Below are 26044 nucleotides of genomic sequence, written 5' to 3'. Positions count from 1 at the left end.
CAGACCCACTCCGGATCGCATTTCTCACTGGGGCCCCTGGGAGACCTGGCCTGCAGGAAGCGTGTCCCGGGACTGGGGGATGGCGGGGGGGCGCCGTAAAGTACCAACTGCCCCGGAAGTAGGAGCGGCGGGGTGACATTTAACCTCCCTGAGTTAGGCACGTCCTTCGAGTAATCCATCTCTTCCCCGGAAATTTTTAATGTCCACTAGTAATCGATTTTTGCTCTGCCCTCGTGTTGCTAATGTTTTTCAAGTAATGACAGTACTTCGTAAAACGATCTGCCAGCATGTTTTAATGACCATTTTCCATGTGACAGCTTTAAAGAACACTTGTCATTTTTATTTTCTTTCTTCCCCTAAGTAACCCAAGTAAGGTAGGTAGGGAAGTTTGCAGAGAATGCGTTTGAAGTCTTTGAGATGATGTGACCCAAAATCATCTATGTAATTCATAATACCCTGCGGTCCTTCAGTGCTTTTCGGAAGTGAAAGTTTGAAACCATTCTACAAGTTATGTGTGCTCTTAGTGAAATTGGGATCACTACCTGGCTCCTTATTTTTCTTTTGAGGAAATATGAATTTGTGATAAACTGCGTAAGGCCATTTTAAGAACATTAGATGGAATAAGGGATGCTGAAATATGAACAGTACTAATAAGCGACCCCCTTTTTTCTGTTCACCTGCTGTAACCTATTTATGCTGCCCTCCTGCTACATTGTGTGACTGTATCTTTCTGTTAGGGCTGGAGTTATCTTCGTCTTTAAGGTGTATTTTTTTTATTTCGCAAAAAAATGAAAAAACTTCATTAAACACCTTAACATGTTGTCTGGTTTGTTTTGGTATAAACACAAAATCTAATATCTTCCAAATCTAAAGGAGAGGATTCCAACAAATAGCTGTAGTGACAGAAACTAATTGTTTCATCCACATCCTAAGTTACCTTGTAAATTTTAAGGAAACCATTTTTGTGTATTCTTGATCTGATTAGTTATATAAACCACCTTTGCAGATAGTGTAGGTCTATGTATAAGGTAGACATTGTGGCAGAGTTATATAACTTTATAGCTAGAAGGATCTTAAGAGATCATTTTCTAGATAAAGTAAGATTAAAATAAAAGGCCACTTACCAATTTAATAAGTATAGTTTGTTAATAACAATCTGGACTCTAGGTCTCCTTTCTCCTGTTCCTGACTTAAAATCTGTAACAAGAATTTTGGTGTCATACTGTCAGTGTTGAACCACTTAAACCTGAAATCATGAAGATGGTTTTTAGAAACAGGAAGCTGGTGAATTTTTTTGATGATGTTTTACAAGAGGAAAGTTGTAGTTAGCTTATATCCAGCATCTCTGATTTCTAAAAACTGGACATCTGGTACTCAGAAAGCCTACCCCTAAATGTTTGTTCTCTTTGAACATCTCTTCCTGTAATAGGAAGTTAATAAAACTGTGGTACCTCATCCTTCTCCCTTCACAGAGGAAATTTATAACTCTGCTTTGAAGTAGTTTATAATCTCCTTTTTGAAGAAAGTAGTTAAGATGTGTTGTACATGTGTGTAAATTTTATTTGAGAGTGCTATTTTGTATGGTATATCGATCCAGGAGTGGTGATCTCCAAAACAAATTAACCAGAAGCTGGGTCTGTGGAGTGCATATGTAAATGATATGACAGATTTCCACACTTTAAAACTACTACTCTGAATTGATAAAATGGTCCTGAAAGTTTAAATGAATTCATCTATTTCTGTTATTTGTATTTCTGTGTTTACTATGCTATTAGTGTTTAAATAAAAAGTCATAATGTAAAAATGTTTTTTGTAGGATTATGCAAAAGAAAGATATGGAGTATCTTCAATGATACAATCACAAGAAAAACCAGGTTAGTAGTTACGTGATAAAAAAAGTTTTTTTTTCTTTTTAATTCCAGGAAAGTTCTTTATGAAGTTTTAAGTAAGGTTGACATAACTGAAGGCATAGTTCTGAAAAGCTTAAATGCCAAGCATATGCCATAACCCTGCACAGACATTGTCAATTTAGGGTCCCTAATCTCGATAAGGAAGAAAATATGTTAAATCAGTATATTTTATTTTATTTTATTTATTTATTTTTAGTATATTTTAAATGGTAAATTATATTACAAAGGTATTCCTAGGTAGTCATGTAAAAGATTTGACTCTGGCCTAGGAGATAAAAGATAGATAGTAGCTGCCTTCATCATATGCAACCTTTTTTGCACGCTTTGTGAAGCTACCTCCTTTACTTTCCTCCTTGACTTTATTATATTTCTTTGAAATTGACTTGTTAATTGTTTCTCTCAGACCTGTAGGTTTTCTATTTGTAAACATTTGTCTTCCTTTTGTTTCTATTTTATATATGCGATTTCAACAAAGTTATCCTACTCAACTATTTAACAATCATTTTTCTTTTGTTAGACACCCCAAATTATGTCTTTCAAACTTTGGTACAACTGCAGACCTTTAAGCTCTGGCCCATTAGAAGCACTAAGTACTTCTAATTTAGATGCCTGCCTGTGAATTTGATGCTTTGAAAATAATATACCCCAAGTCAAATTTAATTGTTATTTTTGGATTTAATTTATTGCGTGATCACAAAACCACTTTTCCTTCCCAACTTTGTTGGAAAAGTGTGCAGTGAAAGGGCAAAATAGGTTGCTAAGAATAAACCATTTCGAAAGATAAAGATAGTGAAGTAAAGTAATTGAGTATAAAATGGGATACAAGCAATATAGTATAGGAGAGGACTACCCCTGCCAGAACAAGCAGGAGGGGTCATATGAGACTCTTTTCGGCTTAACTGTCTTCCTGAACTGGACTTCCTTGATCTCTAATGCAAAAAAATCTTATTGGAATTTGTCTCTTACATAAGCCCCAGTCACCCTTTGCCATGATTACTATTCCTATTTAGCTAGCAAATCCAGACTACTTAGAGTCTTCCAGTTACAAGCTCTCCCCACCAAAAGGAGGATAAACTACCTACGTAATCTGATTACATTAACTAACAGTAAAATTCTGTGCTTAGTTTTACCTCTGTTAAAATCATAATACATTGTTCAACATAAAGTTTTCTTTCCTGTCTGCTTCCATTTCTCCACATTCTTTCATTCTAATACCAGTGACTTAACCATGGAGGAGGTAGTAGTTTTTCAAACTGAAACCCTACTGCCACTGATCTTTGCCTCGGCCAGTCATACTGGTGGGAGTGTGACATGCGCCTCAGGTATGTGTGGATATGTTAAAGATTGAGAACCCCTATGCTAATTAATTGGAATGACACATGAAAGAAGGGCCATTACTCTTTCTTTTCCAAAGTACTATTAAAATTACCATAATCATGCCACTTATTTATAAGTCTATTCTTTTAGACTTATGTTTTTCTGTTTTGTTTGGTTTTGAGTTTTGATTGCCTAGTAAGTCGTTTGCTTTTTCAATCTTGGCATTTTCAGATCTGTCTTTTAAAATTGCTTTGTCTGTCTTTTCTCTTTCACACTTGGTTTTGTCTGAGTTTACACAGCAGACATGGAAGTTGGCTTAACTCATAAGGTCCATGGACAGAGTTTTGCAGAAATCCTCTTGTGATGCCTAATGCTTCAAAATTTCTCATTCACTCTCTTTGCTTTTGGTGATGAAATCTATGGTATTCTCCTGTAAATCAGGGTCTCTCTAAGCTACATCTTTACTTCAAGAGACAAATTATAAATACATTTAGACAAAGTAGGTAAAATATATTTATAATTTGATTTCATTATAATATCCCCCACAAAGGTATTTTTAGTATTATAGTAACTAGGATTTACTACATGTCATACTGACAAATTTGGTTACAATTAGGCACCATAACCCTTGAGAATAGTGGTCTTTTATCATTCATGATGTTGTAGTATCATTTCTATTAAAATATTTAAAATTAATACTTATATCTTTTTCTTTAATATTCAAATTATTGCATATTTAGAACAATAATAGAATAATTTCTGGATCATTTTGGGATCATGATTGCCTTGTATCACTATCTTCACATCGTAGTTTTTCACAGTTTTCCTGTTTGGGGGATGCTAGATAGATGTAGTACTTTGTTATTAGCATTGGGGGGCATAATTGTTGGGGTTCACCGATAGCCAGAAGGGGAATTTATTGGTTCACATACCTGTAGGAAACAAAGTGTGAGATGGCATAAGGCATGATAGGATTTAGAGGTTTGAGCATTATCTGTGGGGCTTTCTGTCTACTTCTTGGCTTTGCATCCATTAGGCTGTTGACCTCATTCTCTCATCCTGCAAATTCAGGTAGTAGGAAAGATGGTGGCTGCAGCCCTGGGCTTACACCATCTCAGCTCAGCGACCCCAGGGAAGACAGGTTCATTCCCATTATCTGTATATTAAGTACCAGAGAAGGACTTTGATTAGCTCAGTTTGAGTAACATGCCCTTCTCTGGATGAGTCAGTGTGTCCTGGGGAACGAGGTACTATGACTGTCCAGGCCTGGCAGAGAATTCCCCCATGTGGCTAGCTGACTTACATACTATGGCAGGCAAGCAAAAATACCATGTCCACTTAGGCACAGGCAGTTCAACACAGGCTGTATTTGGCTTTATAAGTCATTGAAGTGTTCAGGAGATTTGCATTTTGAAATTATCTCTTTGACTCCAATGTAGACTGAATTAGGGGGTCAGGGGATTGCCAGTTAGAAGGCTTTTGCTAATTTGAAAATATATGTGCACCCTTATGTTCACTGCAGCATTATTTACAATAGCCAAAATATGAAAACAACCTAGGTGCCTATCAACAGATTAATAGATATAGAAGATGTGGTCTATATATTTAATGGGTACTACTCAGCCATAAAAAAAAAGATGAAATCTTGCCATTCGCAACAACATGGATGGACCTTAAGGGTATAATGCTAAGTGAAATAAGTCAGACAGAGAAGGACAAATACTGTATGATTTCACTCATATTTGGAATGTAAAAGTAAGTAAATAAATAAATGAACAAACTAAACCAAACAACAAACACATAGATAAAGAGCAGAGTAGTGGTTACCAGAGGGGAAGGAGCATGGGGGGAGGGTGAAATGGGTAACAGGGTCAACTGTATTGTAATGGATGGAAAGTAAACTTTTGGTGGTGAGCATGCTGTAATGTGTATAGATGTTGAAATACAATGTTATAAACATGAAACTTACGTGATGTTATAAACCAATGTTATAAACCAATTAAAAAGAAAAGCAAAAGAAAAAAGTGTTGCTAGATATTGAGAATCATTTAAGATAATACCAAGTACTATGCTAGCTATCAAATCAAAATAATTTTGATCTTGATCTCTTTGTAAATTCTGAATTACAAGATTGTTTCATTTATTTGCTGCAGATCGAGTTTTGGTTCGAATTAGTGACTTGACAGTACAAAAAGCTGATGAAGTTGTTTGGGTGCGTGCAAGGGTTCATACAAGCAGAGCTAAAGGTAAGATTGATTAAATGATTACAGCTTTTTTGGTAATTGAATTTTTTGTTTTGCAGATTTCTCACAGATCAAAGTAAATCTTTAAAAACAAAACAAAAACACCTGTTTTCCTTCTTAAATCACTATAAACTATTAGTCCATGGTTAGTTAATTTTAGGTTCTTATAAGACATCCTTAAAAACAATTTAGCCTTAAAACTCAGATGAAATCTAAGACTCTAAGGTACTTTTCTAGCACCTCTCAAAAGTTTAATTTTTTGAAGTAAAGAGTGTTTTTTCAGAAGTTTTTCATTTGTTAATATTCTTACATTTGTAATATTTAGATAGGGAGAGAGTTAGGAGAAAGATAAGGCTAAGACTGGGTTGTCTAGTACTCACTGGCTACATTTAGCTATTTAAATTAAAATTAAAATTCTATATCTCAGTCACCAGCTGTATTTTGAGTGCTGGTGGCTCCTGTATTGGACAGAAAGGACAAATACAACATTTTTTTTTTTTTTTTTTTTTTTTTTTTGGCAGTATGCGGGCCTCTCACTGCTGTGGCCTCTCCCATTGCGGAGGCTCCGGACGCGCAGGCCCAGCGGCCATGGCTTACAGGCCCAGCCGCTCCACAGCATGTGGGATCCTCCCAGACCAGGGCACGAACCCATGTCCCCTGCATCAGCAGGCGGACCCTCAACCACTGCGCCACCAGGGAAGCCCACAAAATATTTTTATCATTGTAGAAAGTTCTCTTGGACAGTACTAAGAATTTAGCATTAACAACAAAGGAGAAATATTAGGGGAGTTTAGACAAACCTCAGTTCCTTATGGAAAATTGTCCTAGCCTAGTGTTCCAAATTGTCTGAAAGTATTAGTGACACTTATATTGGTTTATAACTTTATACTTTTCACACAGTTTTTCACACTCGATCATCCCCACAAATTTGTGAAGTAGGCAGAATAGGCACTGTTATTCCACTTTATAAATGAGGAGACTAAGGCTCAGAATGATAAAGCTCCTTGCCCAAACTCTCATAGTAATTGGTGGAATATGAAAAGAATTCAGAAGCTTTTTAGGACACCTTCTGTCTCCCTAGCAGAGTTAATTACTTCTGTACTATTTACTGCATTCTGTGGTACAGCATTTCTTACTCTGTGTTTTAAAATATTTATTATAGAATTAATACAGGCCCATTATTTTTTAAATTCCAACATTTTATACATATATATCTTACTCTCTCAGGATCACTACTATTAAGAGTTTATCGGGAATTCCCTGGCAGTCCAGTGGTTAGGACTCTGCACTTTCCTTTTTCTTCTTTCTTTTTCTTTTTCTTTTTCTTCTTCTTCCCTTCCTTCCTTCCTTCCTCCCTCCCTCCCTCCCTCCCTTCCTTCCTTTCTTTTCTTTCTTTCTTTCACGCATGCTATGCCAGTTCTTAGTTGCAGCACGTGGGATCTTTGTTGCCGTGCGGGATCTTTTAGTTGCAGCATGTGGGATCTAGTTCCCTGACCAGGGATTGAACCTGGGCCCTCTGCATTGGGAGTGCAGAGTCTTAACCACTGGACCACTGGGGAAGTCCCAGGACTCTGCACTTTCACTGCCAAGGGCCCAGGTTCAATCCCTGGTCAGGGAACTAAAATCCCACAAGCCACATGGCGTGGCAAAAAAAAAAAAAAAGAGTTTATCTATTCTTCCAGTATCCTCCCCCAAATAAATGAATACTGTTGGACTTTGAGAAGAATGCTAGTTGATTTGCCTTCCTGAAAGGTTGGGCCATTTATTTGACCAATAGATAATCACATTGTACTGTAATCCTTCATTTACTTGTCTTTCTCCCATTGGATTAGGAACCTTTGTTCTCCAAACTGGCACCTTGTTTCCTAAACATAGTTATTTAGCAAATTAAAAGATAGAATGCTCTCCAAACTGGCACCTTGTTTCCTAAACATAATTATTTAGCAAACTAAAAGATAGAATGCCCGCTACATGTAAGCCTGAACCAAAAATACTTCCCTTCACACTCATCCAAAAAATGGAACAGTTTGAATATGAGTAAGGACAACTGCAGTGAGTTGAAACACATCAGATATGTTTAAATCCCTAAGTTTATAATAATGCTAAGGCAAACAAACAGAAAACCTATTTGGTCATCAATGGAACAAGCTCATTATTTTCAAATCTGGTAAATACTAAAGTGGAAGTATCATTTCTGTATGAATTGTATATCACTGGCTAACCAAATGGTAGATACGGGGAAGTGTCTCTTTAGAGAAGTGTCCAGCTAATAAAATGAAGAATATTGGAACATCATCATTTTGCCCCCAGTGAATTATCTAGACATTGATCATCAGTGATTGCTAACGACATAATAGAGAGACAACCAGAAATATTTTATGTCTATTTATGAAAGAACACAATACCACCCAATGAAGTAGTCTTGCCCAAAGAATTGTTCCTGAATCTCATTAAGCCTTTAGCAATAACCAGCAATTTACAAGACAAAGGAACATGTTAAATGACAATGGAGGTGCAATCAGCACAGTCTAGTAGTAAACTACTAGGCAAAAACGACCTGGTCTCTTCAAGAAATAAATTGAAAGGGAAGGGGGTACCTATGGATTAAAACAGATTTAAGATGTCTCTCAACCAATCACTTATTTGGATCCTAATTTAAATCTACAGTAAAAAAAAAAAGACACTGAGACTTGGATATTTGAACATTGACTGGATATTTGGTGTTAAAAAATTTTTTTTTTCAGTTGAAATAATAGTACTGTTGTAACATTATTTTTAAAAAGATCTTCTCTCTTAGGGATCCTTACTGAATTATGTATGGATGAAATAATAGAGGGTTTGCAGGGGTTTGCTTCAAAATAGTACAGGAATTGAGGGATAAGTGGATTGGGGCAGAAGTTGAGGAATGAGTGGATTGGAGCAAAGCTGAAACAAGAATGGCCATGAATTGATAACTGTTGAGGTACGTGAGGATTGTAGGTAGGTGTTGATATCATTTACAAATAACGATCATTTTGTCCTTTTCTTTCAAATGTTTATCTTATTTCTTGTTTCTCTGCAATAATCAGTGGATTCTCCAGTATTGCAGGGATTCTCACAATGAGGAATTTTTTAAACAGTGGAGATATAAATTCCTGCTGAGTTATTTCATGACTTTAGGTGTTCTGCATAAAATGTCATTACAAAACAATGCCAAAGTTTAAAAAGTAGGTCAAAAGAAGTTTTCTTCTAGTCCAAGTTTTCTGTTATCAGAAGCAGGTATTAAATTTTATCAGACCTTTTCCAGAAATTATTTCCCTCAAAATATCATGCTGGAAAAAAAAAATCATGCTGAATATATTTATACAGAGATTCATTATACGATTCTCTTTGCTTTTGTGTTTGTTTGAAATTTTCCACATAATAAAAAATTTAAAATACAGTTGATCTTCATTATTCACGGATTGTATATTTGCAAATTCACCTACTTGCTAACATGTATTTGTAACCCCAAAATCAGTACCTGCAGTGATTTCACTGTCATTCACAGACATGCCAGACATTCGCATGAGCAGAGCGGTAAGAAATTTGAGTCTCCCAGTGCACACATTTTCAGCTGAGATTAAAAACAGTGAAGCTCTGCCTTGTATCAGCTCTCATAAACAAGTGTCCTTTTCACAGTCTATTTAATGCCACGTTCTTCACAGCCTTGTGCTTTTTGTTGGTGATTTGACTGTTTAAAATGGCCCCCAAGCATAGTGCTGAAGTGTTTTCTAGTGTTCCTAAATGCAAGAGAGTCATAATATGCATTATGGAGAAAATACTAGTTGTTAGCTAAGTTTTGTCCAAGCATGAGTTATAGTGCTGTTGGCTGTGAGTTCTATGTTAATGAATCAACTATATATATTTTAAATAAGGTGTCTTTAAACAGAAATACATACAGAACAAATTTGTGTATTGATGGACTGATGAAAATATTATAACCAGACATTCACAGAACCCTCACCCTATATTTCCCCTAGGAGCAATGGCTCAATATTTGCTAATTTATTGTTCTGGTGACTTTATAAAACATAACTACCACAAATAGCAAGAATCAACTGTATGTAATTCTAGTGATTTACAATAATGGATTTCTTAACATTGAACCATTTTTGGATTCTTGGAATAAACTGAATTTGGTAAAGGTGTGGGTAGTATTCTTTTAGCTAAGTTTCAATAATATGTTTTTTTTGGAATTTTGCATTAATCTGGTTTTCATAATTTTTACTTGGAAAATTCTACTTTGTTTTTAAGTTTGTATGTATGTGTATGTGTGTTTAAGTTGTAAGTTACCCAAGTAATACAAAGTATTTTCACATGAGTTTTTCAGAGTACAGAAATTATATTCCTTTTTCTTCTCTACTGCCTATCTTTGTCCCAGCCTTTTCTATTAATTCTTAATAATTTGTTCGTTGTCTTTCCAAAAATCTTTCTTTTTAATGCACATATGTGCACGCACACACACACACACACACACACACACACAAATACATAAAGGTTCTTTGTTTTGTGTGTGTTTTGTCTTATTTTATGTAGATGATACCGTATTTTTACATGTTACTCTGCAACTTTTTTTATTTTCAGTTAACAGTGTTTCTTGGAGATACTTCCATGATATTAGTTATAGATCTACATAAGGCAGTGTTTCTGTAGGATAGATATCTAGAAGTGAAATTGCTGGGTTGAAGGGTGGGCATATGCATATTAAAATTTTCCAATACCAGATTACCCTCCAAAAAAGCTATACTCAATGATACTCCCACAAGTATGTGACAGTACCACTTTCTCCACATTCTTGCCAGTAATGATTGTCAATGTTTTTTATTTCTGCCAAAGAAGATTATCTGAAAAAATGAATAAAATCTTTGAGTTTGCAGAACCCTGATTGCTGCTACTCCCTTCTTCCTTACATGGAAAAAATTATACCAATAAATATGACTTATTTGGAGTCATTCATGTGTTTTAACTCCAGAAGTAGTATCACATTAAAATTGGACTTGGACAGACAACCTATGCTGGCAATTTCAAGTAAAGCAAAGTTCTGAAAAAACCATGAATAAGGAAATGAAAGTGTCAAAATCATAGTGTCAAAAGTATGACAACTAGAATCCTGTTAAGCAAAAAAAACAAAACCTAGTCTGTTTATATAACAAATATCTGTATATTTCTCCTCAAATTAAGGGCAGTGTTTTACACATTTTTAAAGATTAAAAATCAGATTTCTTACAATAGGTTTATGCTTCACACCCATAAAATCAAGAGTTTTATATAGGAGCAAGGAGAAATTTTTAACTCTTAATGATACCTTAACATTAGTTTCTTTCGATTGTGAAAGCTTATGAGCATATTGAAAAAGTAATTGAAATATCTACGGTTCCTTTCAAATTTTATACATACTACATGGAAGTCATTGGCACAAGATAATTCTATTTCAATACTATTCTTCCTAAAAACTTAACATATACTTCCAAAATAGCTACTTTATTTAGGTAGTCAGATAGTTTAGGATTTTTAATACCAAAGGTCAGAACATCAACTTATAGCCATACAAGAATATTTCAGGGAAAATAACAAATGGAAACTACTTTAAAACATTTAGGTCTTTGCTGTTTATTCCATAACTGATTAACATAAGCGATGAAGGAAAATGTTAATCTTGGTTATTAGGAAGTGAAGGTACATTATCTAAATAATAAATTCAGGAGCTTGGCAAGCTAAAAGACAGTAGGAAGAGATGAAAACATAAGATTGCCTCGCATCTTTGATAACTAGTTCTCCCACCAAGGCTTACTTCCTTACTGAGCCATCACCAAAATGGAGATGAGAGTAAACTTTTTTGTTCTGGCAACCTACCATGTTTGTTCTTCAGCTTAGAAATAAAGATTGCACCTGGTGCTGTAAAGGAAGGTTTCCAACTTTACATTTTTCTAAAACAGACCTCTTGCGTAAATTTAAGAAATAAACTGCCTCTTTAAAAACGACTCAAAATGCAACACAAATTTTTAACTGCTAAGGATTTAAATTTAAGATACCTAAAAGCAGTGAATTCATTCAGCTGTTTTGAACATTGAGTTTCATTTCTTTTCTATAAACTCTCTCCTGATTGGGGAGTTCCATGAAGAAAGATGAATAATACGTAGCAGATGATTAACATGTCTTATAAAGTTCCTTTACTAACTTAAGCAGTGAGAACTCTTTGCTAAACTGAGAAATTACATAATTGCTTCTTAGAATAAAAAATAATATATAGCTATAGTAAAAATTAACTTCCTATATATAGAAAGATATAAAATGAAAAATAGAGCTACATTATGATCCAGCAATCCCACTCCTGGACATATATCCAGAAAAGATGAAAACTAATTCGCAAAGATACATGCACCCCGATGTTCATAGCAGTACTGTTTACAGTAGCCAAGACATGGAAGCAACGTAAGTGTCCATTAGCAGATGAATGGATAAAGAAGATGTGCCAATACATATATATATATCAATACATACACACACACACACACACACACACACACACACACACACACACACACACACAATGAAATAGTACTCAGCCATAAAAAAAGAATAAAGTATTGCCATTTGCAGCAACATGGATGGGCCTAGAGGTTATCATACTAAGTGAAGTCAGACAGAGAAAGGCAAATATTATATCACTTATATGTGGAATCTAAAAAAAAATACAAATGAATTTATTTATAAAACAGAAACAGACTCACAGACATAGAAAACAAACTTAACAGTTACTAAAGGGGAAATGAGAGGAGGGATAAATTAGGAGCATGGGATTAACAGATACACACTACTATATATAAAATAAACAACAACAATTTACTGTATAGCACAGGAAACAATAGTCAATATCTTATATATAACCTATAATGGAAAATAATCTGAAAATACATACATATAACTGAATCAGTTTGCTGTACACCTGAAATTAATACAGTGTTGTAAATCAACTATGCTTCAATTTAAAAAAAAAGAGGACAAATGGAAGTCTCACAAATCTAGCTCCTCTGTCAGATCACAATCTGTTTCCCCCCAAAATAGCCACTGTTGTTTCTTGTATATTCTTTTAGGAAAAAGTGCATTTACAAATATGAGCATATCCTTTGTTTTTTAAATTTATATAAAAGGGATCTCTCTCTCTCTCTCTCTCTCTCTCTCTCTCTCTCTCTCTCTCTCTCACTCTCACACACACACACACACACACACACACACACACACACATTGCCCCTTGTTATCACTCACCAATGTCTGTAAGAAAATGCCTTGCAAGACATTGAATTGCAGTGTATCACCGACCAGAGACAAAGAACAATTTTGTTTACTAACACCTTTCAAGAACTTGGTGTCAAAAATACTTGATAAGAGGTAGTCTGAGTGGACAGCTCTGTTTACCAGGAAACCAGTACTAATTTTTTAAGTCTTTTAAAAGTCTTTCTGAGTGTACCATCGAGGTTCTAGTATTTATTTATTTATTTATTCTTAATAAATTTATTTATTTTTGGCTGCGTTGGATCTTCATTGCTGCGCACAGGCTTTCTCTAGTTGTGGTGAGCGGGGGCTACTCACTGCGGTGGCTTCTCTTGTTACGGAGCACCGGCTCTAGGTGCACGGGCTCTAGAGCACAGGTTCAGTAGTTGTGGCATACGGGCTTAGTTGCTCCACGGTATTTTCCCGGACCAGGGCTCGAACCCATGTCCCCTGCATTGGCAGGCGGATTCTTAATCACTGTGCCACCAGGGAAATCTCAAGGTTCTAGTATTTAGAAGTGCTTTGAACACGGAAAACTTGGGACCATAGCACTAGAGTTCACATCTGTTGCAGTACTGAAGACTACATAAATAGAGAGTAATAATAGAACCTCAGTTCTTTTATTTAAATAGTTCTTTTATGAACATCTTTGTCACTAAGACTTTCCATACTTAATTTCCTTAACATATATTCTAAGAAATGTATTTCTTGAATCAGAGAACATTTTAAGCCCATTTTTAATGCCCACTGCCAAATTGATCTCTGAAAGCATTGTACAAGTTTACCTTGTTATCAACAAGTTATGAAGGAACGGTTTTCACTTAATTCTTCCAAGCATTGTATGATATTGTATATTTTTAAATCTTTACTAGTATGAGCGGTATAATGTGTCATCATCATTGTTTGCTTCAACTTGCATTACTTTTGTTTCCAGTAATATTTTTCTCCTTATGTTTACTTACTAGGTTTTTTTCTTTTTCTTTTAGAGTATTTGTTCTAGTCCATTACGCATTTATCTATTGGGATCTCAGTGTTCTTTACTCATACATCTTTAAGATCTTTATGTATTAAAGATATTAACTCATATAGGTTATGTGTCATTCAGCAATTATATATATTTTTCCCAGAGTGGTTTTTTTGCTCTACTTAGAAAGTCCTCCCCTTTTCTATTGTACAGTTTGATATTCAGTTCCAGTTTTTACTCAGTTTTTTAGTTTATCTCCTGAATGCCATCTAGAATTAGAATCTCTTTGCTCTAATAGGGTCTGTTCTCACTTCTTATGCTGCATTAATCTGGCTGTTTCTGTACATTTTTACTTACTGTAGGTTTATAATATAATATGCTAAGGTCTCACCTCTCCACCCTTTTCCTCCCATCTATTGGCTTTTTTAAAAAATAAGGTTTAATTTTTAGAATTACATACAATAAACACATTAAACATTAAAAGAGAACAGTGAACATTCTTTACTTTACCCATAACCATTGATTTCATGATTTCTTTTCCCTAGCAGGCATGTCAGGTCTTAGGAGTGATTTGCTTCTATGTTTAGCCTCTTGAACTTCCCAGGTTCTACTCACTGCTTGTGTTGAATCTGGAACATGGCCACGATTTTCCTTCAACCCTTACGTTTCTTTTGTAGCTACCTCTTTGTATTGTTCTCTTAAAAAATAGTTTTTCTGATTTGGAAAGTGGTACATGGTTATTGTAGAATGTTCAGAAAATATGAAGAACAGAATAATTCCCTGTGATTTCCCCATCCATTAGTAGCCACATTTTGGTGTTTTTCTTCCTATACCATCAACTTCACATTTTGATGGTTTTTTCTTACACAGTCAATTTTAATATCTTTCTTATAAAAAGTTATGATTGTACTCTTTGTATGGCTTTATCACTATTTTCACATAATAGTCTATCATGAGTGTCACAAATATTTACTTTGTGTTCCCAGCACCCACCATAGTTTTTGGACATAGTAATTCAGCTGTGAAACAGAAATGGTCATCAGTCTTCAGATAAGTAGGTGGCAGTGGCAGTGGTCCTATTAGTAATAGTAATAACGATTAATATTAATTAATAACATTAATTCACAGTTAACATTAATTGGGTATCTGTCACAACTCTAAACTTATTACTTATATAATCTTCAAGATTATAAATGAAAACTCAAGAAAACTCCATGAGTAATATACTGTTATTTTCTCCCATTTTGCAGATGAAGAACTGAGACATAATTAGTTTAATATTTTCCAGTAGGCCCCTTCATAGGAAATGATAGGATATGATCCTATGTCTTTTGATTAAAAAGATTTTACTCTTTACCAAACCCTTACACTAAATGTCACCCCTTAGTGCTGACCTAAAGATATTTTCCTGTGCTCACCCTTTATAAGTACTATAGAGCCCTCCATTCTCTCTCAAGTTCTTTGTGTAGCACTGGAGTTCATCACAAGATTGCTTTGTAGTGCAGCCAGGTCAGTGCTTCCTCTGTCTGCACTATTAGAGCAGCTAAAGTACTTACTAAATCATGCACGTTACCTTCCATTTCATGCTAACATTCTGTTCTAAGTGGGCTAATATCTGGCTGTGGTTTCAGTAGTTCTTGGGATAATGTCATTTGATTCATTTGCAGATTTCTCTATCCATTCAGCATCTTAAAATCCCTTTGAACTTGTTCAGTTCATGTAACTTTCTTTTTTAAGATTTTACTTAGCGACTGGATCATACTCCAAAGGAAAGGGAAAATAAAATCTATTTAGTGGTAAAAATATGTCAATCATATATGACTTGGAAGTCCATAGATTGTGTCTGTCTTGGCACTCTGTTTGCAACCTTTTTTTAACCTCACAGTTGCTCTCAGATTTGCATTTCAAAACTGTATGTTGAAAGTATTAACTATAAGTTTGCTTACGTTTTTGCTTTTTTTTGGTGGGACCAGGGGAGGCAAAGCTAATTCTCAGTGTAAAAATAATTCTCAGTTTAAACAACAAAACCTTTTGACGTTTTGAAAGACAATCTGATGAAAAAAGTGGTCTGGAAAAGATTTAACGTGTTTTATGAGGAAGTAGTTTCCTAAAACTTGATCAGAGACTTTTAAAAAGGATATACTTTGGAGAAAAGACCTGTCACAAAGATGGTGAGTGACTGGATCTGTTATGAATATTATTTTTCAAAAGGTTAAGAATAAGGAATGACAGTTGCTTATGAAAGGAGGGGGAGTCAAGAGGCCCAGTATTATGTAGAAATTAAACTAGTTATAGGGCATAAAGAGAATGATCTTTTATAGACAAAGTAAACTACTTGGAGTAGGGCTTCCCTGGTGGTGCAGTGGTTAAGAATCCGCCTGCCAGTGCAGGGGACACGGGTTCGAGCCCTGATCTGGGAAGATCCCACATGCTGCGGAGCAGCTAAGCCTGTGTGCCACAACTACTGAGCCTGCGCTCTAGAGCCCACAAGCCACAACTACTGAGCCCGTGTGCCACAACTACTGAAGTCCGCGTGCCTAGAGCCCATGCTGCACAACAAGAGAAGCCACTAAAATGAGAAGCCCGCGCACCGCAACAAAGAGTAGTCCCCGCTTGCTGCAACTAGAGAAAGCCCCTGCGCAGCAACGAAGACCCAACACAGCCAAAAACATAAAAATTTTTTTAAAATTAAAAAAAAAAACCTACTTGGAGTAAAAAAAAAAAAGTGGAACTATTATAAAGGATGAAGAATTAGGAAGACAATAAAGGAAAAATGAGAAAAATAGAACAGGAAATAAGCTAGCCTGTTATTCTAAATGCTCTTTGAAATGTACTTTGGTAGGAAATAAAATGAACCACCCCCGTAGAATGTTTATGTTCTTGTGACTAAGCACTTTATTACTACTTTTATGGTTGCATCATTGAGGCTCTTATGATGGTTAGCATAGTACCTTTGCCTGTAGAGTATACTAGCTATTGAATGAATGTTGAAAGTGATCTGAAGTTACTTGAAATTTGTTTAATAAGTCCCTACAATGACAAAATAATTTTCTTGGTTGATAATATTTTTTGAAATTGGTGCTTTGCCTACACCCTCATAACAAGCATTTTAAAAGCGTAGGAGAAACTTGGGTTTCTTTAAAGCTTGTTAACTGAGTATGGGAATTTTGGCTGTCAAAGCCAGATACCTATGTGTATGTCCCTGTTGGGGATGTAGATTTGGGCCCAATTATAAAGTAGAGAAGCATTTTTCTTCTTTGTAAAACCTGAAGTAGCATGTCCTTAATACCCTTATGTACTTTCTGTCTTCTTCAGGGAAGCAGTGCTTCTTAGTCCTACGTCAGCAGCAGTTTAATGTCCAGGCTCTTGCAGCCGTGGGAGACCACGCAAGCAAGCAGATGGTTAAATTTGCTGCCAAGTAAGTAAGCAATTATATCCTGTTGTCAGAATAAACAGTGGTGGGAACCGGGGCTCCCAGGGCTTTGGACCATTTTCATGCATTAACATCAACGCTTCCTTTGTTTAAAAATGTAGTTATTTAAATTGTCAGTTCAGTGTTGCTGAATACATTAAAGTTATAAAAGAGAAAATATGGAGCACAGACTTGAAATTCATTTGGAACTGCTGAAGCAGCACTCTATACAGACAAGTCACATTTACTTTCAAGTAGAGTTACAAAAAGCCTGGCAGCGTCAACACTGCAAAGCAACTTTATTTTGTTGTGTGTGTTGAGCTTCATTTCCTCCCTCCCTCCCCTAGTTTGAGATTTGCATGTTAAGCAACAAGTTTTCTAACTAAATAATAGAAGTGTTTAAAATAAAAGAATGTGATTTTGCAAATGATTCCATCCTGAAGAAGTAAAACAAATGCGCTAACATGTTACAGCTTTTAACTTTGACACCAAAAAGGTTTAAAAAAAAAAAAAAGTAAAGTTTGCTTTTTTCCCCCCATAAAAGTATTATTGTCTGGCTCAGGGTTCCTATAGAAGCTTATTGTTTTGTTCAATTTACAAGGGGCAGGATACAGAGATAGTGTAGTGGTTGTGCCTGCTGGAGCTCTAAAGTTATAAGAGTTGGTGATGTGGCTAGTTATATTTGCATGTTTTTCTCAATTTAATTGAAATTTTATTTCCATGATGATCAAAGAAGACTCAGAAAAATGGAAAATTTTAAGTAGTAGAGTACTTCATAGGCATAAATATTTTTTAAAAGAAATTCAGTTGAGTAAATGTTACATTTTTTCTATTGATTTTTTTTTAACATCTTTATTGGAGTATAATTGCTTTACAATGATGTGTTAGTTTCATGCTGTATCACAAAGTGAATCAGCTATACATATACATATATCCCTGTATCTCTTCCCTCTTGCATCTCCCTCCCACCCTCCCTATTTTCTATTGATTTTTATCTCTGTTATTTATATATATATATGCTTTCAAAGATGAGTTAATATAGATAGAATTATCAATTTTAGAACTAGAAGGAGAGTAAAAACTCATCTAATTTAATATCTTAATTTATGGTTGGGCCTTCCCTGACTCCCTCAGCACAGTGGTTTACATATAATGGATGCTTAGCAACTGGTTTTGGTTAACAGATTTATTTATCCAATTTAGTTTTATTGTATCATAGCAATACCTGCCCTCTGGTTTAAAGACTCCAGTGCCATGAATTACATCAATTTACTGATGTGCTCAGAGGTCTCAGTACCATTAGCCCTACCTCTCCCTATCTCCCAGTCCTGCTGCCCAGAGACTGTCACTTTCATTTCTTCTACCTGTATCATTTGGTGATTAGGTTTGCTGTTTTAATACCTAGTCCTTAAGGGTATATGCTTGTGGGGTGCATTTGTCACCTAGACTTTTCAGGTCAATCTGTATCCTATGAAGTGGGACATAGTAAATGTGGTCCCTAGAAATAAACTTTGTCTACACAGAGAGCCCCTGAAAACCACAGACATATATGCTAAATTATATTCAATATACTGGAAAATACTGAGGAAAAGTCAACTTCGAGTCAACAAACTTTATGGCTTCTGTCTTTTATATATTAAATTGGTTCTGAAAACTAATATATGAAGCTGATAGTTCATATAGAATATATTTTTTTGTTCAACTGCATTATAACCTCCATATTACATTCTTAAAGGATTATCGTCTGAAAGTCTTTTGGAAATCCCATTTACCCTTAATCACTAAGAGGCATTCTACTATCAAGAGAACAGTCAATTCATTTGATATCTCTAGAGGCAGACACGTTAAAGTAGTCCACAAATAGTTATTTCTTATTTTGGATCTTCTCAGAAACTCCTGGGACTTGACTGACAGCAGTTGACCATATCAGATGTCAACCAAAGCTTACCAGCTGGAAAAGATACTTGTGCACAGAACTTAGTTCACTAATGCCCTTATAATATATGTTAAAGAATGGCTTTTATCTAAAAGGGATAGTGTATGCATGATCTTTTTTTTAGAATAAGGGAAGAATTTAGATAATTTAACCTGGATTTCATAATCTTGAAGTGGATGGAACTCAATCAAGATCTAGATCTGATTTTAATCTCTTTGTTTTGTTTTTGTTTTTGTTTTTGGCTGCGTCACTTGGCGTGTGGGATCTTAGCTCCCCAACGAGGGATTGAACCCAGGCCCCGGCAGTGAAAGAGCCAATTCCTAACCACTGGACTGCCAGGGGATTCCTGAGATCTGATTTTAATCTTAATTCAGGTTTAACAATTAAGTTGTGACTTTGATTTCTTTTTTAAAGCAAAGAACAATGTAGCTATTTTTAGTTCATTTAAAAAACTGGACTTTATATAATTAGTAATGTGTGGGAAAAGATGGTTTCATAATAGAGCTGTTGCATATTATAAAGCCTTTGACTGGTTATATACAGGCGAATGGACCCAGTGTGTGTGTGTGGCGGGTGGGGGGGGGGTACGCCGGCCTCTCACTGTTGTGGCCTCTCCCGTTGCAGAGCACAGGCTCCGGACGCGCAGGCTCAGCGGCCATGGCTCACGGGCCCAGCTGCTCCGCGGCATGTGGGATCCTCCCGGACCGGGGCACAAACCCGTGTCCCCTGCATCGGCAGGCGGACTCTGAACCACTGCGCCACCAAGGAAGCCCCCAAAATGGACCCAATTTTATACAATAGGTTTAACATGTAGAACTTAAGTTACAATTATTTAACTTTTGGCACTACTCATATGTTAAGGTATCTGTCCTGAGTTATTAACAATAAATGTATAATAGTTTTTGCTACCTTGTGAAAAAGGAAAATTCTCATGACTCCCTATGGTGAAAAATGATGAGTTTTTAATTTTTGTGGCTGGTTGATAAGATAATTTTCTTAGGAACATGATTTGTTGCTCCTGGTATGTCAGTCAGCTTGTCTTTATGTGATTTTGCGCTACTTCTAGGTAGTTCAGAAATCCTGATCTTCCTTGGTAACAAGTCTAAAGCACACGTCCTTTCTGTTAGAAAGGCAGTAGTATGATCTTATATTCAAAGTACCAATTTTTAAAGAAGAAAATCAAGAGCAGAAAAATTTTACTTTGAAAATTACCTGCTCTATTTATAAATAATAATAAATCAAGTGAAATTGTAGTATAAATTCTAAAGAACTTTCAGAACTTTTAGGAAAAAGATGTGTTTGTTTTTTTCTTCATCCTTCAAAATCCTTTTCTTAAAAAGTCCATACTTGGGCTTCCCTGGTGGCGCAGTGGTTGAGAGTCCACCTGCCGATACAGGGGACACAGGTTCGGGACACGGGTTCATACCCCGGTCTGGGAAGATCCCACATGCCGTGGAGCGGCTGGGCCCGTGAGCCATGGCCGCTGAGCCTGTGCGTCCAGAGCCTGTGCTCTGCAATGGGAGAGGCCACAACAGTGAGAGGCCCGCGTACCGCAAAAAAAAAAAAAAAAAGTCCATACTTGCCAGAAGTTTCTTTCTAAGTGCTATTTTTATCTAAAATCTTTAATGGCTTCCTATTTCCAACCATGTTCAATATTAATTCTACCTGCTGGTTCCCCCTGTTATTTCCCACTATTTCTCAATATACATGCTTCAGATTGGACAATCGCTCCATGTCTACAATGACCTCTTTTCTAATTTTACTTCTTATTTTAAAGGCTTTAGTTTTACTCATTAAATCCTCATTCTTTGTCACTTAGCTTATTATTAAGCCCATGTTCTTCATGATCCTCACTGATTGGTTTCTCTTTTCATTTCTCTGGGGTCCACAAATGTGTTCTTGGGAGATTGGAAGTTTTCTATATTTTTTTAAATTTTAGTGTACATTTTGGTGATTATCTTAAAGTTCCATAAGGATACTATGCCATATCATTTTATAGGCTAACTTACAGCAGAGAACTGCTGTGTAAATTGTGTTCATGCCAACTGAAGCCGATGATATCCATGTTCTGTACAAATGAAGATTTCACTGTAGTTTGAATAGTGACCTGCTGACAAGTTGGGTTACTAGGTGGTACTTGGTAGTTAAGAAGTATTATGAACTTTAAAAGCCTGTGCCGCTCAAGCACATTTATTGAATCCTATTTTCATCTATATAGGGGCAGCATATAACTAATAGTACAATAGTTTCCATATAAGGAAAAATGTTTCTATTTCCAGTTCTAGTATTTATCAGATTAGATACCCATTTGATTCAAATTTCAATTAACAATACTACATTATTAACTTTCACTGGAATAAGATAGTTTTATAAAATTATCAGCTGGTATTTTATTTAAATTGTCATTCTTGGTTGCTCTTTGCAGAACTTTGGTTAATTATGAGGCCAAATTATCCTGAGTCAACTTCAAAGTTAATGTTTTATGGAATTATGAGCAAGCATTCTTCATATTGCTAGTATTAAAATAAAAATACAGAAAATTAAATCTAGAACTGGATATGAGGCTACAGCTTTATACAGTAAACCAAATGTCAGCAATTTAGTTTTAACAAACCTTAAATTAATATTGTTAATTTGAATTTTGTTGTTTTTAATATTTGTTTCAATTTTCTTTAAAAATTCGCTTTGAGGAGAGTTCCCTGGCTGTCCATAGGTTAGGACTCCACACTTTTACTGCCGTGAGCCCGGGTTCTATCCCTGGTCTGGGAACTAAGATCCCACAAGGTGAGCAGCATGGCCCAGGAGAAAAAAAAAGACTGTAAAAATTCGCTTTGATTTCAAGTTAAGGGCTATAACCATAAGGCATTTATTTCTACTAGTTTTATACTTGTAGGTATTTAAGTAACATGATAAAACTAATTTAAGTGTTTACTGAGGGTCCCTGATATTGCCAAGAGAGGCCACTGATCTATGCCATATTTAGTTGTGCTTAATTCTTACCAAGCTTATTTTGAACTTAAAATTCTTGGGGTTTTGGTGAAGAAAACTGGGTTCACAAAATAAGTCATCATAGAACTACTAGGATGATTTAAACCTTTAACTTCTACAACGTGCCAATGGGCAATGGAATGTAAGAGTGGCCCAGAGACTCAGCTCCTCACTGACTAGGCACATGACTTCATAAATTGTTTACTGTATGTTAGTCTTTCTTCATTCTTTACAGCTAAGACCCTTCTTGAACATTTTTATTTCTACTTGCCTGGGAAATATTAAAGCCTGAGATTAGTTGTGGCACTAATTCACTGTAATTGAAAGAAGTTACTTGACATATAAACCAAGTTTGTGCCTGTCTCGGAATTGGAATACAGATTTTTATTGTGAAAAGGTGGTTTATTATTTCAAAAAATATTTACACAATTGATGTTTTACAGGTGCTGTTTTGATTTAACTGGCAAATATATGGTTTCTCATGTTTGGGCATTTTGAGTTCTTTGCCTCAATGAATTGTTAGTTTATATCATCAAAGCATTTTATGTTGGTATGTTACTTGAAAAACTAGTATGTAGCAACTTTATAGCCTGTCCTCTTTTCAACTAATCTTTTATTATACCTTGCCCAGGATTTTAAAATTATTAATTTGAATATGGGTAGCTATGTAGATCTGTGGAGCTCATTTCTCACTGAGTACAGTAATATTCAACAGATTATTTCTGACAACCAGAAACCTAATAAATTTGTTGCCAGTTTTGCTGAAAACTTTTAATACTCAAGTTTCTGTGTTTAAATTTTAATAGTTTTTGTTGCTATTAGAATATGTAAATATGAGAAAGAAAAGCTTAGAATATGTCTTTTTCACCATTATTCATTTTTGAGGGGGAGAGGAGAAGGGGGTAAATAAGAATCAAATGGAAATCATTTTGAAATATATGAGCTATTGACTGCCTAAAATTATAATTTTGGTCATCACCTAGCTTTCACCAACTCTCAAGTTTATCTGCACTATTAATAATAACAGTCAGCATATATCAATATAGAATAGGATTTCTTACATATTTTAGGCCTTTATTGTGACAATCTAGTATAAAAAAGCACTTTGAGGGGCTTAAAACTGTGGTGCCTAAAACAATGTAAAATAAAAGGTAAAAACACTATTCATACAAAGCGTATGCTGCTAACCTCCCATCATTATCTTGTGTATATTGAGTAGATTATATAAATTATGATGGGGTACTCTTCAGTGACCTTATATTTTTTAAATGAAAGGCCATGGAAAAACGCTCCCCCATACACACCTATACTTGGACTTTTATTGCATGTGAAATAATTATTTTTAATATTTAAGAAACTTAATCTACAATTAAAATTTAGTATGATGATTGCCCTTACTTTATCTTGCCAAGCTTTCCAGTATCTACCATGAATTTTTATATTTATGGGGTGCACCCCAGTAAAGGTTCAGTGCAGTGGTCACCAGTAGCTTCCCTATCTCATGTACAGGGGAAATAACAGATTTGATTGTAACAGTAGCAGCAATAATAGCTAACTATTACTGTATACTAAGTATGGAGCTGCAGAGTGCCATACTTGCATTTTCCCCCTTGGTCCTCATAGCAGTACTGTGAGGTGTGGATACCATTTTGTCTTTTTTTTTTTTTTTTTCTTGTCTATTCATTTTTTACAGATAAGAACGTTGATACTTAGAATACTAAGGTCTCTTTGACTCTAGGCTCATGCTTCTGTGTCATCCTGCCTCTCTAAGATTACATAAGGATATTAGTTCAAAGCCCTCCACATTATATGTAGCTCACTTAGAATACAACCTTAATGTCATTGAAATACGTTGGTGACTGGAAAAGGGAAACCCTGTTGCTTTTTGCCTCAAAAGTATCTTTTCTAGAGTGTGCAGTTTATTCTGGTATATATCCTCAAGGAGTAGATAGCTATTTTTTTTCTTGAGGGTGATAATGACTTTTAAATACTGTCCTCAAGTTTTTGAGAACGAAAACTGGTGAAAAATAATAATTTTGGTTTTAAAAAGTATAGCTGATAATAAAGTAATAAAAAAAGATTTTTGTGTTGTCATAAATTGATGCTAAAAACAGTTCCAAAGAAGGAATGAAATGTTTTTCTAACCATCAGTAATGCTAATGAGCTTGTCTCCTCTAGCATAAAGCAGTAGTTGCCTTCCTAAGGAATCACCCCATTGTTAAAAAGCATGCAGTAAAAACAGTGGGGTGGGGGGAAGGTAGTTAGAAAGTAGTTTCATGTTTGCAAAGACAGTTATTTTTCTTGAATAATTTTAATATAAAAATATTTGATAGCTATAATTATAAATATGAAACCTAAAGCTCAGTAGGCAAGTTTACATCTTCTTTTGCTTAATCTGTTGCCTTTTCCTTATCATCATCAGCACTGCCACACAGTGCATCTTATACATATTCTTATCGCTCTTGCTGTGAGAAGTAAAACACAAAGTCACTCAACAAAGCAGCTGTGTGGTGTATGCAAGTGATGTGGAAATAAGACCACACTCAGAATTTAAAATAGGAATTTATCCTTTACCAAGATTCTGGACTCAGGAAGGAAATGAAAGAGCTTGGCTGTATGGATAACTGATACTGTTCCTTAACATATCACGCTCTTTGTAACACACTTGTACAAACTAAACTTCTGTCTGCTAGAATTGCTCTGTTGTCAGCAAAGGAGGAGATCTTAGACATTGAGGTATGGGTGTCCTTTTGTGTTAACTTTTTGTAGAGTGGTGCTAATATTCAGTCAGTTCTGTTATTGTAATAAATGCATTCCTAAAAAAATACTGTGCTATGCAAAAGTATGAAATAAAAACCTTAAGGTTTGTGCAGAAAATAGGTAAATAGCACAACAGTCAAAAAGTTCAGGGACTTACCTGGCGGTCCAGTGGTTAAGACTCTGCACTCCCAATTCAGGTGACATGGGTTTGATCCCTGGTCGGGGACCTAAGATCCCACGTGCCACACTGTGCAGCCAAAAATAAAAACAACCTTCATCAGTGACATAGTTTTATAAAAAGAACCTAATTTTATTAAAAACATAGAATAGTTTTATACATATTGAATGGTGGAGAAATACATGAATACAATAAATCTCTCACTTTATCTTTACAAAGACATACTGTTTCTGAGTGGAAGTGGGTATCAGAAGAGTTGCAGCTTGGAAATTATTATCAAGTGGTACAAGGAAGGCTGTCTGAAATTGGAAGGAAAGTTGGACCACCAGATGGGGATGGGTGTGGCTTGTAACGCAGGTAGATGTTTGAGGGGTGTGTGTTTTATGTATTCCTGTGTGGCTAAGTTCACCTGAGTACAGTTGTCTGCATTGGCCTAGTGTTTCTCACAGGTGAAATCTGGTATAGGCAAACACAAAATTCTCATTATGCTCAGATTGATACCTAATATATCAATTGTGTTGGAATTAATTCACATTTTCAGAACAAGTGTTAAAGCAAAACTATACTCTTAAAAGAGATAATAATGCTTGTGCAGTGAGTGGGTCCAAATATAGGAGTCTTATCTGTTTGCTGACTGCTTATGTGTGGAGGTGAGGAAAAGAAAGAGGTGGAAAATGACTTCAGAGTTTCTAGTTCGAGAAACTCTGTGGAAAAGACACCATCAATCTGGAGTAAATTCCCAGGATGGGCTGGGACTAAACACAATTCACTCTCTGGAGCTGAATGGGCTCAGCTTCCCTTAGAGCACTTGGCCAGGGAAAGTGTGGATACTGAACAGGGGTTAGCAATGAAGAAGGGGAGAGGGATTTGGATAGACAGCTGTAGTATCTCCTAAACTTGCTTACTATTTTGAGTAAATTGGAGAGAAGTTCCAACCTTTTGAGTTCATGAAAAGCCCAAAGATTGAAATAGGTTGTTTTACTGAAACCATTTTATTTTTCTGGCTGATAGGATTCTGCTCCTCCTCTTCCGAGTCATCCTCT

At 35.5% G+C, this 26044-nt stretch overlaps 1 protein-coding gene across 2 annotated transcripts in view; it reads left to right on the top strand.

Annotated features, from left to right (window-relative positions):
- The window catches only part of DARS1 (aspartyl-tRNA synthetase 1), a 67480-nt gene that overhangs the window by 469 nt on the left and 40967 nt on the right, over positions 1 to 26044 (top strand). For both annotated transcript variants that reach the window (XM_033420327.2, XM_004265448.3), the window contains exons 2-4: positions 1817 to 1874; positions 5381 to 5473; positions 17043 to 17145. In XM_033420327.2, coding sequence (XP_033276218.1) covers positions 1850 to 1874; positions 5381 to 5473; positions 17043 to 17145 — 221 coding nt within the window. In that variant the 5' untranslated portion in view covers positions 1817 to 1849. The remainder of the gene's footprint in view (positions 1 to 1816; positions 1875 to 5380; positions 5474 to 17042; positions 17146 to 26044) is intronic.

Source organism: Orcinus orca, chromosome 7 (genome assembly GCF_937001465.1).
Source record: "Orcinus orca chromosome 7, mOrcOrc1.1, whole genome shotgun sequence".
NCBI classification, from domain to species: Eukaryota; Metazoa; Chordata; class Mammalia; order Artiodactyla; family Delphinidae; genus Orcinus; species Orcinus orca.
Note: the sequence above shows the minus strand (reverse complement) of the source record. Positions and strands in the feature narration are given on the sequence as shown.